Here is a 16,326-nt window from a genome sequence, read left to right as displayed (position 1 = left end):
GGATTTTATCTGCCAGATTTAGCCAGTACATTAGGAATGATTAAATGATACAAAACAGAGCAGCGCAAAAGGAAGAGTGTACTTTAAGATGGCATGCCACTCTGTCAACTCCAAATGAACTAAACTAAATAGGAAAGCAAGAAGCAGTGCAAATATTTGAATAACTGGAAAACAAGACTCAAAAACCAACAGAACAGGGCAACAAAAGTTCATTAAATATGTAAAATTGTGGACTAAATCGTTATTAATTAAATACACATTCGATAGACGATACAAGATGTTGGGATAAACTTACAAGCAATTAGAAGAAATAAATCCATTGTTTAAAATAGGCAATAAAATATTTATTTTCGACGAGCAAAAGAACCTTATCGCTAGCTAACCATTAACAAAACTCCTAAGAATTGCTTCACGGGCTTACTGTTAAAAAAAATAATCGAAAAGTTCCTTAATCGCGTAAATACTACTTCTTTTCTCAGTCAATATTTACAGCTATTTCAATTGGACGGTGGACGGAAAAAGTATGCAAAATACCTCCAACTGCCGCGGAGAACGAAACTGGACCAAACGACGGAGTGTTTCTTTTCTATCCTGATTTTTTCTCTTTTCGTTACGAGCCACGCTCCGACTATTTGTCCGGCACCAAACACTCTCGGTCGTCCGTCCAGTTTTGCTGCTCGACACCTCTCTAATTCGGTTTCTTTTCGCGACTTGAAAACAAGTTTCTCCATCACTTAACACTAATGTCGTAGCGCTTCAGCAGCAGTCAAACTTGTAAACGTCAAACTGTTGCAGCGACGGGAGCAAAAAAAAGGCAAAGCAGAAGTGGGGAAAAGCATATTTATCCTCAGTCTTACTCGCCGTGCCGTTTCAGATCCTGTCTTCTACATGCGCACAATGTTGACTCACTTTCGCACTGCTTTTTCCTACTCGAATACAAACGAGCTCCATCATACCATCCATTCATAGCCGCTCGTTGTGCGTGGGGAAAGACGATCTTCTGTCGACGTTTTCCCTTTTCTCCCCGCGTTGCTCTTTCAGGCTCACCAGCGTCACCATAGCACACGTTTCGCGAATGCGAACCATAATCCGCTGCAACTTACTTTTCCCTTCCGAGCGCAACAAAAGCATTTGCCAAAGCAATTCATTCGAGTCAAAGCTGGATAAAATTAAGAAACTTAATCCGGTCCGCGTTGTCGCGTGCTTCTTTTGACTAACTACTTTTGCATTTGTGTACGTATTTTGCAACTCCTGTGTCGCCTTTTATGCCGGACCGTGAGAGGTAATTAATAACGGGACGCAGAATTCAGTTCCCCGCACAAATAACCTCACTAAACGGTCACTACGGTATTCAACATTTTAATGGAGTGCGAATTTATATTTTATGCACAATTTCTTCTCCTACAAACTATTCTTACTTCGCTACCGCTTTTAAACCGAACCGACTCGATTGATTGCTTCAGTTTACTCTATCGCTTCTCGTTTATGTACAGCGCCGAGAATTATACATACTTTAAGATTTAACTTGCTTTCTTCCACGAGACCGCTTCGTCGCGGCCGTCTAAAGTCTAATTTAGCCGACAAGGACTCAGATAAAACGAAGCGCCATCAAATGGGACACGGAATGAATTGAAATTAGGGGCTACAGCTCGAGTGGCAGCAGCTCAAAAACTTAAATTGGAGGTTGATCATCGAAAACCCAAGCTCACGCGCGTATGGAATGTTCCTCTACTTCTGGACCCTAGAACTGCTCACGGAAGACTTGGCACGAACACGATCCTAACAAATGGCACCGCCAGCCACACAGATCCACAGCGATCCCCGCGTGAGAAGCTGCGATGGGCACATGGCAAGCACGATCGCACCCGGCATCGGAGCGCGTGTGCTGGGGGAGGAGCAGAACTTTTGGCAGGGTTACCTACTACAAGCTAATGGCACATTCGGTTCTTGCTCCTCGTTCGGTTCGGTGGCGCCCGTGCTTGGACCGTCATGGGGTGCGCGGGAGGTCACGATTCGTAGCTGTCGCAATTGTTTTGCTTTAATTTCTAGTTAATCATTAATACGTTTAGTTCCGATTGGCACCAGCTTCCGTGCAGGATGTTGTCTATGCCTCTGTCAGATTTTTCAATTTTATTGACAGGATAGAATCCTACTGTTAACGTAACCGGCGTGTGTACAACTTGAAGTTTTAAAACCATACGGTACGGCGAAGCGCATGCTGAATGTGTGCTCAGCCCTACTATAAAAAACCATTTCTCTACGCGTTATACTAAGCTATATTTACAATCACAGTTTTAAGTCGTACACGTCATCCAATGAGTAAGTTGTGGTTGGTGTCCTGAAAAGATCAAGAAAAAGTATGTTAAACATTTTCTTCCAAAAGGTGTTGATCGTTAAGCCACAACCAGTTATTTCTCAGAGAAATCAACAAAAATATTTTCTAAATTTGTTTTGGCTGTTTTACAATTTTCAGTGTTACGAAAAAATAATATACGTACCATTATTCCGAGGAGTTGCTTTTTGAGATCAGCATTATCAACTCCTTCCTTGTTCTCGTTGGCCACCGCTTCACTGAATGATCCGTCGACGATTCGAAGTTTCGATTAAAACCAATAATTTAAAAAATAAACGGAGCTAGAATAAGTAGAACTTCTTTCCGACGCGAGCTGGAAAATGATGTTGTAGTGTTCCGGGTTTCGTGTCACTCCTTATTGTCTGCTTGTGTTCCACCGGTTGTGCTGAGATTGTCCCCCAAATTGCTTCGATTCGGTTCCGTATTTAACTGCCTAGCTGTGGGAAGCATTCCCTATGATTCGAATGATTGTCGTTGTAGCTCTCGTTTGATTCGTTTGAGTGAGTGTGTTGTTTTTATTTGTTGTCCATCCCCATCCAGTGTTAGGGGTTCGTTGTGGCGTCAAACCGACTACACCACAATCTCGTGAATGACACGACGATTACGGGAGTTTGGCGTGGAGTAACCGCTCTCCATGGCTAGCGCATCATCGTAGCTCATCGATAGATGCTGGTTCTGCACCGGGGACTTTGGTTCCTCCTGCTCCATGTAGGGATCCGGCAGCCCGCTCACATCGTGGTATGGCGATTCGGCAACAAAGTCTGTAATGGAGAAATATTCGTTGTTAGAACCAGCCTGGATTGGAAACTCCGTTAAACAACTTACCCATATGCTGGTCCATGCGTTTCTTCGGCTTGTGGACGGACGCGTACGGGTCACTGCAGTAGTCCTGGCGCGACGGATTCTGGCTGTTACGCATGTTGTGATGGTAGTCGTCACCACCGTGCTGGCTCGCCGTGGTCATCAGGTGCGGGTAGGGGGCGTAGTCGTCAACAGCACCATATCCTCCGTGCGTCATCGGATCGTAGCCGTAGTTTTGCTGCATCTGCTGCTCCATGTAGTTGTGCTGCGGGATCATGTTGGCCGAGTTCGAGGCGGCGGCCGACATTTTCAGCTGCCAGATGGAGTCCTGCGAGTTGACGCTACCGCCGTTGTTCGAATTGGAGTACGAGTTCTCCACGTAGCCCATGTTTGACCCTAATTTCGAAGAGGGATAGAAATCGTTGTTGAGGCACATTCATGCGTAAGGGCCACGCTTGTGACCACACGTTGGTAACATTACTTACAATCATTCTGAGGCACCTGCGGAATCATGGCGTTCTGCTGATGGTAACCGTAAGTCTGCTGCGTCGCGTACAGTGCCGTATTCTGATCCATGGCCAAATCCATCGAGTGCTCTAGGGCCTTATTTTCCAAGCTGCTCGCCGAGTAGTAAGGAGGTGGTGCCTGGTTTTGTTGAGCCACAATCGAGGGGTGGATTGAATCGATGTCGTACTCCTTGGATTTGCCCGATTCCTTCATCTGATTCCGTTTGCAGCGGCAGAACATCACTAGCAGCACGGCGAACAGAGCCGCCACGATGCACGACACGACAATTGCTATCAGTGTTGGCAGCGCAACAAACGACGCTTCCTGAATAAGAGATTGTCCAACTGGAAAAACAAATAAACGGACCGTTAATTATAGGATTGTGGTAATGTTTACGAGGTAATACTTACTGTCAGCTTCCAGATAGTCTCCACAGTATTCGTGGTTGTTCTTGAGGCAGAGTTTCACACGTACTCGCGGGTTCAGCTCGTCTTCGATCGGCAGCGGTATCTCATCGAGGCTATTGCCAAGCGAACGTCCGTTGTTGCGTCGGTTCGCTACGAAGTGCTTGATCTCGTGCTCGCGGTATGTCGGATCGTGTCCGTTCACCTGCAGGTCCACCTTCTCGATGATGTGCCAGGCGGCCATCGGTGTGTCGCCGTACATCACCGACTCCACGATCGCCACCATCGACAGGCAGGTGGCACCAATGTTCAGGCCGAGGATTTTCGTCTCCGGATCGAAGTTGGCCATCAGTGGGCTAGGGATCTTTTCCACCTTGGTCGTGGGCGTAATTTCGTTCGAGTACTCCGACACACCCTTGGTGTTGAGTGCTTTCACCTTGAACACGTAGCTCTGGTGGTGATCGAGCGGACTGATCGTACACGGCATTTCCCGCTGGCAGTCGTACTCCATCCACTCGGCACCGCTAGCGGCCACAGCGGCGCACTCCTCCGTCATGAGGCTCTCGCTGGGGATCACTATCTTGCGGTACGACACAAAGTACTTGGTGTTTGCCAGCCCACCGTCGAAGCCCGGGTTCCACGCAAGCGTCACAAAGTTCGAACCCAGCTCCACCGGCTTCAGCTTCGTCGGCTTCTCCGGCGGTCCCTTCGGTTGCAGCCGGATCGGCACCTGGATGTTGTTGAGCGTATTCGATACCCGGCAGTGGTACTCGCCGTAGTCCTGGTGGCGCACGTTGCTGATCTTCAGGATGCTCGTGTACACATCGTTGCCGTCCGAGGTGGTGACGATCTCGTAGTGGCCACCGGTGTTCAGCAGGCTCGTGCCGAACTGCCACATGAACTCCGGCTTCGGGTAGGACTGCACCTTGCACAGGACCTCCGCCGTCTCCTTGATGTCGTTCGCCACCTTGTTGTACTGGTGCAGCACGATCGGTGCGTGCTCGATCTTCAGGTGCATCGTCGAGTTCGCCTTGTTGACCGCGTTCTCGTACAGGCACGTGTACTGGCCACGATCGGTCGAGATGAGCTCGTTCTCCTTCGGGCGCGCCTTGCCGGTGAACATGAGCGTGCTGTGAACCGTCACCATACCGTTGGCTCCCTTCTCCCGGTTTGTCTTCACCTCGTACCGACGCAGCTCGGGCGTAATCTCCACGTCATCCTTCAGCCAGGTGATCGACGGCTCCGGCTTACCCTTCGCACCGCACGTCACGAAGAAATCCACCTCGCCCGCCTTCTTGATCATGTTCGACTGCAGCTTGGCCAGAAACTGGGGCGGCTGGTGGATCTCCAGCGTCGCGCTCGCCATCCCACCGTTGCCCAGCTCGTTGCTCGCGTGACAGAAGTACTTGCCTTCGCTCGACAGGCCCGCCTTCGGAATTAGATACTGTGCGCCCTGGGCAATCACCGTCGTCGACATCTCGCCGCCCATCTCCCGGTACCAGCGGTACTGCGGGTCCGGATAGCCCGGCGGATCCGCCTTACAATTCAAGTTCGCGCTGTTTCCCACATGCACGACCGGTTTCTCCGGCGTGATGACGGCCTGACCCGGCCGATGACGGACAAGCAGCGCCACCGACGCGTTGCCCTCGCGCTCCAGCGTCTTGCCACCGTACGGCTTCATCATGTTGATGCCCCGGCACACGTACGTGCCCGCGTCCTCCGCACGCACGTCGCGCAGCACCAGCGTGTCGCCGGTGCGCCGGAAGTCGATGTCGCCCTCCTTCAGCCACTCGATCGTCACGGGCGGCGGGTTGGCCGTCACGTTGCACTTGATCTGCACCGTTTCCTTCTCCTCGGCCGTCTTCGCCTTCGCCTCGATCTGCACGATCGGCGGGTAGAGCACGTTCAGCGTGATCTCCTCCTCGCCCACCTTGCCCAGCCCGTTGTCGGCGGAGCAGGTGTAGCGGCCGGCGTCCTGCAGCGACACCCGGTGGATCGTGTGCGTCGGGTGCGACGAAATGAAGCGCCCGTTGCGCGTCCACTTCACCTGCTCCGGCTTCGGCTTCGCGTCGATGTTGCACTCCAGCTTTGCCGTCTGGTCTCGTTCCACGCTCAGCGGGTTCTCCGGCCCAATTTCGACACGCGGATAATCTATACCGATGCAAGAACAAAAAAAACGAAAAGAGTTAATTCAGGGGGTTTTCCAATAGAGCATTCTAAGTATCAAAATGTACGAAAGACGAAAAACAAAAATCAGAACGAGAAAAATTTACCACAGAACGCTTATGCAACATGACCCTCACGAAAACGGTATCATCCGAAAAAAGCAAAACTGAATCAGCCCTCCAACCATCAACAGTTGGCCAGTTGTCTAACGCACTGTGCGCGGGGGGTCTCGAACCTCGAAACTCGACAAAATTGAAAACAAATTCATCGTATCATATGGCGGACGTTCCCCTCCGCCTTGGGTGGTTCTTTAGCACGCAGACTTTTATGGTGCCGCTTACATTTAGCGAACACGCCCGGGATAAATCTGTTACCGCTTCCGTCGACCGCACGTCACCTCTCGCTTTCTTCCGTCCTTTCTATTCTTAAGATTTTCCGGCGCTTTTTCTACCCAAACACCAGGCTACGGTGGTATTGGGTTTCCTCATTTCAGTTAACATCCTATATCTGCGAGAAACCAGTTGAGACCAGCGCCCGCAACTGTGGTGGTGTGGCGCAACGAGAACGTGCGACAGGTGGAAAAGAAAACCGGAATTCAGAAACAAATTCACCAGCAGCCCGAAGATCGTTATGGAGTGTTATTTAATCTCTTTCGTTATCGTTACGTTGCGGAGCATCGGGAGTAGTAAACATGGCATATTATGTAGCATATTTATTTGTATTCTTTTGCGTTTGAAAACATCACAACGAATCGAATTGCATAGAGTTGTGTCGTTTTAAGTCGCTATGCAAACCTTTCGACTAACACATTCAAGAAAACGGTAAAAATCGTGCTTCAAATATCAAATGTTTCAGAAACTGGAAAAAACTAAGTTGTAATTATTCTTGATCAAAAATGCAGATAGTTTTGCACCATTTTCGAGACCACCTAAACATCTACCACTGTCCATGAAATAACCGCTAACCGTAAGTAAACATTTGACTTTCAACTGAATTCGTGAGATCGTACTACGTATATGCCAAACGTAACTAAACATTTTCCACCTTCTTTTTGCTAAGTTTATGCATGCAGGTTTGATTACGTGTTGATAATTTCGTTGTTTGTTCGGGCGTGAAGAAACTTCTTCGGATATAGCTGTTGAAAAAACTATATTTTGATTCCTAATTATGTAGAAACTTACTTTACAAAAACAAACTTACTGCAAACGCTCTAAATAAGCACATCGCAGACTATCGCTACACGGCTATTGTTATTCTACTATATTTTGTTTTTCGCCAAATGTCATCGTAGTAAACGAACCCGGTAGTATCAACACTCGTTTAAGTTAGAGGTGGCAAATGTTTAGTTACGTTTGGAGGTTAAGAGGACAGTGGCTGATGTTTAGATAGGCTCGAAAACGGAGTAAAAACACGTGTTATAAGTCTTTTTCAAACTGGTTCCATTTGAATTTTAAATATCAACAGTTTTTGAAGATATTTCCAAATATTTTGAAGTTCATTTAAAAGATTTCGTACCTCTTCAAATATTTTATGATACTCTTCGTAGAGTGGAAATTTTAAAAGATAAGAGCCACATATGTCTGAAATGCTGCACTCCCTGTGTATGCTCTTTGAGCAAAAGACGTGCAGTTGGCATCATTATAAAACACCATACTGCACCTTAACGAATGCATTTGATAATGTTGAAGGAAAACACTATTATGTTCAGCTACCATCGAATGCCTTCCCGCACAAAGGTTTATCATTTTTCCATCTGTCAAAATCATCCAATCGTCCCACTCCTCCCCCTCCAAGCGTCGTGGTGACAGAATTGTTGAAACGGCCAAAGCCAACCGCCGAAGCGAGGGATTAACGCGAGAGCGGACGGAAGCAAACGCAACCGTGACACTGTTGAACGACGCGCATAAAACGCGAAGGAAGCAGATTGCACGCAAAAAAAAAACCCAACGACAACGACAAACTCTGACCGTCGTCGTCGTCGTCGTCGAGTGGATGAGGCGCACACCTGTAGCCTCCGGAAAGCTGCAACAGCTCGGGCTGTAGATTGGGCCGAACGTTTACACATTCTTTTCTTTTTCTTCTCCCCCCGTTCGATGTCGTGAATTGTTAACTTTCTTTCCATCCCGCGCTAACGCAAGCCGAAGTTTACGCCGGGGCTTCGAAGTTTGGGGTGAGGACCGAAGACGAGACTCAACAACGTTTCAGAATGATAATGAACATCTGCCGCGAGCCGCTCCCGTCGTCCTTCTCCGATGCGGGACTGGTTTTTCTGGTTCCGCCAACGACGTGAAAAATAATAACGCGAAGCGAAGGGACCCCACGGCGGAGCACCTTCAAGGGGTCACCGAAGGAGAAGGACAAGAAAACACACGGACACAACGAAACAAATTCGTTGCGAGACGGTGTCACCGACGTGGCACAAAGCGGTCAATCGAACCATCACCATCATCATCATCATCAACGGCATCATTGGCAGCAGCATGAATTTTAAATTAACATTTCATTTAAGAATCGAAAGCGATGATGATGCACCCCGTGCCTCATGATGACGATGATGGTGATGGTGACGTCGAACCCGAACACGGGCCACACGGGAGTTCTCCACGGAAAACGGGTCAGGCGGAATGGCACTTCGGCTTTCCACTTCGCCTTCGCCACATTTCACTCGAACGCTCCGGGAGCTTGGGTTATATTTAACTCACTAGCATCGATCGATCTTTGGTGCTCGGCTTTGGCTTTCCTCCTCCAGAGCATCCCGGGGCTCGTGGGCATACAATCAAATTTTCGAATAATCTGTTTCTGTATAATTAATTGAAATCAATGAAGATCGGATTTCCTCATTAAATCCGAAAGAAAAGGGTTCTTAGCCAAATGAAACGTATCGCCCCGGTAATCGGCCCGGTGTGCAGCATGGCTCACGCTATCCCCTACCTCCACACTCCACTCCGGGTTCTTCGATTTTCTTTCGCCTGTCGCGTCTTGAGGAGGACCTACTGTCTACCTGAGGCAGGGATCGTATTACAATTGTCTGGGCAAAGATTAAGACTCGATGAGATGTGGTTCATGCTCTATTGCTAGACGTTAACCACAACCCCTTCAGGAAGAATCTCAAACACATGGATTAAAATATTGTTCCCTCCTTCCTTGTGGTTTGCTTCTTAAATCTACCGAAAAATATCATTAAAGAGATAACATTCATCCACTTCGGTAGCTCGACCGCAAGCATAATAAAGCATTCCCTAAACCTGATGATAAACCACTCGCTTTAACGTGACTCGTTCGGCCCGCCAGGTCAGCACAATCCACATCTCTACCACCTGGCGAGGCCCGATTTAAAGTCAGCTGTCATTTCTGCCAAATAATGCCACGGGCCATCGCGAGTGAAGCGGTCGATTGGAGATCGTCATAGCATTTAAAACGAAAAAGGAAACTCCTGCCGATACGGTTAAAAAGCAGCAAAGCAGCACGGGGCAAAAGGCAGCTTTTACCCCCAAGCGGCTCAGCGGTCAACCGGCACAACACGCCGTGTTTCGGACTGCCGCACGGCACGGGCCTACGGGCCATCACACCTGTCCCGTCATTATGATGATGCACTTCTTGCGCCATCGCAGATGCATCGGGCTGTCGATTTTTCCCCAGTTTTTTTTCCTCTTTTATTTTTGTACACCACTCACCGGCGGGCGGAGGTGCAGGGAGGGAAAAACTTTTTCCCGATCAACTCGACTGCAACTGCACGGGAGAGATAGTGTCAATCGGCACACGAGAGTACACCGATGGCGTTTGCTGAACATCAATTGTAAAATAACACATGCTCCTATCATGTTTGTGCCCCGTTTCCTCGATTTCCCCGACACGCGTTTCCCCCTGTTTTCGCTGTCGGTTCTGGGCAGGATGTAGTGAACCTGTCCCAAGCGACTCCTGGGACGAACCAATGTAGCGAAAACAATCGATCGAAAAAGCGAGGACCATTACGAGCGCGTGCAGCTTGACGTGACGCATTAATACTTGACTGTTAATAATTGTGCTGAGCTTACAGCAGGTAACATATGAAATTTTAAACCGGGGCAAAGAAGTCATAAGTGAAAAATGTCGAAAAAAAAACATTCAGCGCATGACACAGAATTTTTAAATCACGAAAACCTGTCTCAAATGTTATGCCCAGTTTTTGTTGAGTCTTTTGAAAAAACCCCTGCACAAAGTAACAAACACCTGTTGTTATATATTTTCCTACCTCTTTTATCACGTTTTGCTTGTTACACATGAAGGCAGACTCCTTCATTAGTGATCAAATAACTCTTTTCTTTGCCCCGTTTTACAAGTGGTTTCCTTTTCCAATCGCTGCACATTTACGATCTCTTGCGAAGCGCACACACGCACACGCGAAGGATCGTTAAAAGGGCAGGTGAAAACCAACATTGCAGGTTGGCGTTTGGAACAGGTTTCTTATTAAAGCCTTTTTTCAGACTCAATTTTTATTCGATTTTTTGGCTTATGCTTTCAAAAATGTCATCTCTCTGAAAAATTATGTTTGAAATCGAAAAACAAAATCGAAACAACACAAAGCGAAGCTAATTTAAAATAAAAACTATATAGTAGTTTATATCATATCGATAAAATCACAAATATAAGCCGAATACAACACTTCAATGTGGGAACATTTGAAGTTACCTCTAAATATATCATGAATTATATCCAGTTAATGTGCTCTTCATTAAATCAAAACAGTTGTCTTAACTCGAAGTAAAAACGAGCCTTTTGAAGAAGAAGAGAAGAAGAGAAAACAGACAACCATAGCCCCCCCCCCCCCCCCCCCTAATAAGTTCCTCCAGCGATGCTCCGACCGGCTTGGCACAAGTAAAAGTTTTCTGATCAATTTCAACACATTCGTTACAGTTTTTCCAGGCTCGGGCTCCGATTCGAAAGCGAACGATCGGTTCTCGATCGAACTCCAAATAAGCCTTGCCCAAAGCCAATACAGCTTCCGTTCGGCGAAGAGTGATGGTTCACACAAAAACAACTGCCTTTTCCACCCCGTACCCAAGGCCACCTTGCCATCGCGGAGCAGCACATTTCCACTTTTTGCCACCGGGGTGAGAGAAAGCGAGTGTATTATTCTTAGACTGTTGGCATGAATTTTATAACTTTCTCGGAAACTTTCCTCATTTCTAGCGACGAAACTTAGGATTCGCGGCGTTTAACTGCACCTGCACCTTCCCTCAAGGGGGGACCGAATAGGGGATCCGGGAAGAAACAGACTCTAGCGAACGAACGAACGATTGCAAGATAGAACTTGGCGTAGAAAAAACACACCCCTAAAAGATTCTTCACGATCGGAGAGTGTTATGCTTTCCCACCCCAAACCTAATCGCATCGCGAGCCTCGCCGCCGCCTTCTTCGACCCGTTCCTTTCTGCATTTGTGCATCGTGCTTCGGGATGCAACCACAAATGTTCTTCTCGGATGCAAAAAAAAAAATAGGAAGGAAGATGCGAGAACAAAAACTTTCCAAGAGAGGCAAAACTCGCCAGAAGAAAAGCAACTTCCAGCAACTCCAAGCAACCGACTCTCCAGTGTTTTCTGTAAGTACGCCATAGTTCGTGTCTGCTTGTGTGTGTGTGTGTGGGTGTTTTTGTGTGAAATGGCTTCATTTTTTCCACCATGCTAGAAAAAGTGGGTGGAAAAATATTTAAAACTAACTAGAAACACGGCGAAGCCGAAAGCGGTGGAAAAACCTACCGCACAAAGATCCCGGAGAATTTCCCTACGGCCATTCCCGACGACAACGGCAAAAGGGAGCGAAATCAGGAGGAGAAACAACACAACGATAGAATCGTAGTTTTATTTCGTCAGTTGTGAAAAGCGGAAACTTTCCTCTCCTATCATCAGGGGGGAGGAAAAATAGAATTCGTTTTTCCTTTTTCTCTCTTTCCCTACCCCACTGCCTTCCAAACCCCTCCGGGTAGAGAACTGGGGCCATCAATTTTGCTCTTCACAGTTTTCCCTCGTCGCGCTCACCAGTCCCTTTTCATCCCGCACACTGCTCCCCCCCCCCCCCTCCCCTGGCGGGAGGAAAGAATCACGCTCGGAAAGGTTGTCAAAAATCTTGAACAGGCCATTCATTTTTACTTCCGCCAAAGCATTTTGATCCAGGAAAAAAGGATTCACTTTTTCATGCAAGAATCCCGTCGCCTTCTCTCCCAAGTTTCCCACGTAGATTGCTATCGTCGCTAGTGGTTACACCTCCTCACCAACACAGTGCCGAAACCGGGGTGAAAACGTAAGAAAAAGAAACAGTTGAGGAAAACAAACGGGTCGCAAACGAACCTCCTTGGCATTTTTGCTGCATGCGGAGTGGCAAAGGGGGGTCGAGGGCGGATGTTACTCTCGACTGGAGCCATCAGCAGGACAGCGGACCATGTGTCCGGCCAGGGCCGGGAATGTTGACCAATAAATTTCCATCGAGCCACTAACGAGGTAAACATTTTATTGTACACCCACCACACCGAAAGGCTGGGGCGTTTTTCCGGGGCGACACTTGGATTGCAGAGTTTAGTTCCGGCATGCCTTCGACTTCTCGGTTCCTTGAAGAAACAAACCAACCCATTTTACCTTCCTCCTCTTCGCCTTCCCCTTTGTGCACCACTGAAATGCACTGAACGAAATTAAACTATTAAGGGCTTGGTTTTTTGTTTTGCCATTGTCGCTGCTGCTCTCGTTTTTCTCCGTTGGTCATTTAACTGGCCCACCGGACAGCGCCAGTAAAACCACACACACACGCACACACACATACAACACACAAAAAGGGCATCGAAGCAGTAAAGGGACACACTCGTCCGAACGCTATAAATGACGATCCGGCCAACCGACCACAGCACGTTCGCTATTTCGAAACGATTTCATCCGTTTCGTAGTTTTTCCTTCGAAAAATTCCGCCCTAGAAAAGAGCAGCAAAAAACAAAAGAAAACAAGAAACAAACACAAACGGCACAGCGCGCTTGCATAAACTGCTTCCTCCACGGTGCGGCAAGTAAATGGACGGAAAGTTCGTAAATTATTATAGTTTCCCTTCGCTAAGATAATGTTCTAATGATGTTCTTCGGTAACGGAGCCGCCGGGGCCTCGCCTTCGCTTTTTCCCGCCGAAGATTGTGTGTTCGCACACTAAGCCAGCGGCGAACGCCGCCTGCCAACCGTTTCCTTTTCCACCGGGACACTTGAGATAACGTTTCCGATAGTGAGCGCCTTAAAATAGTGGCCTGACAGGGTTGGAATCCGGTGCGCCAAAGGGGGAAAAGGGCTGCTAAGTGGAGGGGGGAAGAGGGTGAGGAAAACTTACACCGGCATCGTGAAGCTTGGTACGCATTTGGCGTAACATCGTTCGGCAACGGCCTCAAGCCAGTAAGGAGTAGGAAATTGATGGTGGCTAACCTGGTACATGTCAAAAGCAACATTTTGGAACATAAAGTGTAAAATGAAACATTCTAAAATATGTAAGTCATGATACAAATGAATACTAAAAGAAAACAATTTTGAAGAGCAAAATAAAATATTCGACAAACATATTTTTCAAAGAACAAACATTCTCCAATTGAACTGAACACATAATATAAAGTTCTAAAAGTATAATTGTCTGAAAGTACCCCATTTGTCTCCTTGGGGAAACGGAACTATCCGAGGGAATAATGTAACAGCAACCCTTCAACCCTTTAGAACGCAAGTCCGCAGGTTGTTTTCTACTGTTTGAGTTACTTTTGACCATCAGCTGAAGATCCCACAACGCAAAAAAAGGAAGGAGTTCTTGCGTTCTCCCGCAAACAGCTAGTTCGCGGTGGAAATCGTGAAACCGTGTGGCCACAAGCGATGGCTTTATCGTACCGGGCGTATCGCAAACTTTTTCGCCCCCCCGATTTGCACGCCCCGATAAGGACCTTACACCTACCGAGCGAACCGAGGGCAAACTTTTTCGGTTCCCCGCATTCAGTCTCGTCCCCCTGTTTTCTTTTGCTTTATTTATGGACTTCGAACTGGCCGGACCCGAGCCAACGCTGCCCATGGAATTGGCACACAAGAAACGCATTCCTTCGCCTCACGGAGGAAGTGTACGAGAATGCAGCTTGCATTGGAAGCAAAGAACCGAACGGAAAGCATCAAGATTTGTTCGCTAAGCCACCTGCTCCAACGGAGAACTTGGTGCTTTTGGGCTCTAATGCCACCACACTTGGGTTCAATCGCCCGGCGGAAGTGCCACGAGATTCCGGACAACGCCAGCAGCACGGCGTGGAGTTGTTGAAATAATTTACATCACGCCGGACGTACAGGAGAGTCCCAGTTTAGGCGTGGAGTTTTCCAATGCAGGTAAACAAAACAGAAGCGCATAAATTATTCCACAACTTCGCCCGCAAAAGTCCAGTAGAAGGCAGGTGGCTTCCCGTGACCACCACGCGCCAAGCACGAAGCGGCCAACGGGGTTCGATAAATTATCTTTATCTGTACCGATCCGATTTGCGGCCCATCGGGGTGTCTTTGACTCCCACTCGGAGAGCCCAATGGGTTGAGGACAATTAATTTAGCAACATGCGAACCCCCGGGGCCGCCGGGTTCCGAGAACCAAGAGTACGAAAGGAACAAGTCTATTTGATCGCTTTCGGTAAAACCGTGACGCTAATGTGCTCGCTAATGGTGTGGAGCCGGCTGCTAGAACTCCACCACGGTGGACTAGGTTTTTCCTCCGATTGAAATCATAACACCAGGCACTAAAGCCCGGCATGAGTGTGAGTGTGTGAACTCCGCGCCGGACTCCACGGTCCCGGCTTTGATAGAGGATTAATTGCCGCCGGTGGCGTAAAAAGGAGTTGAAAGCAAACTTGTTCGGTGCCCAAACCGGCGAACACGGCGTCCTGGGAGCCACCGAGGAGGACAACGACAACAGCGAAATGCCGAAGCTCAAACGATACGCCTCGAAGCGGAGCAGAAAAAAAAAACGAAAACGATATAGAAAGAATCCCTCAACCGACCAGCATAATTTATACCGATGCGGGCAAATTTTTCACTGTCTTTAAACTATTTTTCCTGCTCACGGCGAACAAGGCCCCGGATGGTCGCTAGTCGCCAGGCCGGTCCCGGAGCTATAGGAAACTCGATCCTCGAGACACTCGGACCATCCACCATTCGTTCGGTATTGAATATCCTAGCGTTGGGACGACGCACACCAACCACCACCACCACCACCAGCGTGTAGTGTGACGCAGCGAAGAAGGTAAATTAAATGAGCAACATATTTTACGACACTGACGCAACAACACCCACACCATGCAAGGGAGGGAGGGATGGGGAAGCTTATCGCGATGGCGTACGCCGACGCCTAGTGGAATGAATCTTTCGCGCAAAGAAAAGCGAAGCAATAGAGGGTAACAAAAACAAAATGGTTACACAACAACAATGGACCGTTGAAAATGTCACCTTTTATCACTGACTTATCACACGTTAAAAGAGTGTCCATAATTCACTCCACGCCGGAGGTACGTTCCGGCCAAGGCTGCTGGTGCAAGGCTTTGTTGTCAACCTACCTGTTTTCTGATGGAATGTTGTAATGGTAGAAAATAGGGAATAAAAACATGCAGCTACCTGTCAAGAAATATATATAACAAAGTCACTGTGCGTTCCTGGAGGTGAGCAGTACCAGTATTTTGTTAAAAGATAGCACACCGTAGAAAAATGGAGAAAATGGATCAGAACTCAAGTCACCTAGAGAAGTTTTAGAGGATCCTTGCCAATTAAAACCCTTCCGAGGATAGTCTGAAAAGATTATCGTGCTTTCGGGCTGAATACAAAATTAACAGGAAAGGTAAATTTTCTAAATTACAACCAATAATCAACCCTACCCAACGTCTCTAGGAACTCCTGAAGTCCCCTCAGCTGCTTGTTGCTCTAACCGTTGGTTTTGGATTGGACTTGTAAAATTGCACAATAATTGACACTTGATTAGCGTTTATTACCGACCCACAGCGAGATAAAACTGGTCCAGTTATAAACTCCAGATTGCTCCCAAAACGCCCATCGCCGGCTCGAATCAGATCGCCATTAGATGTAATCCCCAC

General features: G+C 47.8%; 1 protein-coding gene across 1 annotated transcript in view; it reads right to left on the bottom strand.

Moving 5' to 3' along the window:
- Positions 1-328: 328 nt before the first annotated feature.
- Positions 329-16,326, bottom strand: part of LOC131266384 (hemicentin-2-like) — a 75,879-nt gene continuing 59,881 nt past the window's right edge. The window contains exons 5-9 of the mRNA XM_058268881.1: positions 4,072-6,216; positions 3,640-4,005; positions 3,179-3,550; positions 2,499-3,114; positions 329-2,338 (exon numbers count right to left, since the gene is read on the bottom strand). Of these exons, the coding sequence (XP_058124864.1) occupies positions 2,924-3,114; positions 3,179-3,550; positions 3,640-4,005; positions 4,072-6,216 (3,074 nt within the window). The 3' untranslated portion in view covers positions 329-2,338; positions 2,499-2,923. The remainder of the gene's footprint in view (positions 2,339-2,498; positions 3,115-3,178; positions 3,551-3,639; positions 4,006-4,071; positions 6,217-16,326) is intronic.

The sequence above is a fragment of the Anopheles coustani genome, chromosome 2 (assembly GCF_943734705.1).
Source record: "Anopheles coustani chromosome 2, idAnoCousDA_361_x.2, whole genome shotgun sequence".
Taxonomy (NCBI): Eukaryota; Metazoa; Arthropoda; class Insecta; order Diptera; family Culicidae; genus Anopheles; species Anopheles coustani.
Note: the sequence above shows the minus strand (reverse complement) of the source record. Positions and strands in the feature narration are given on the sequence as shown.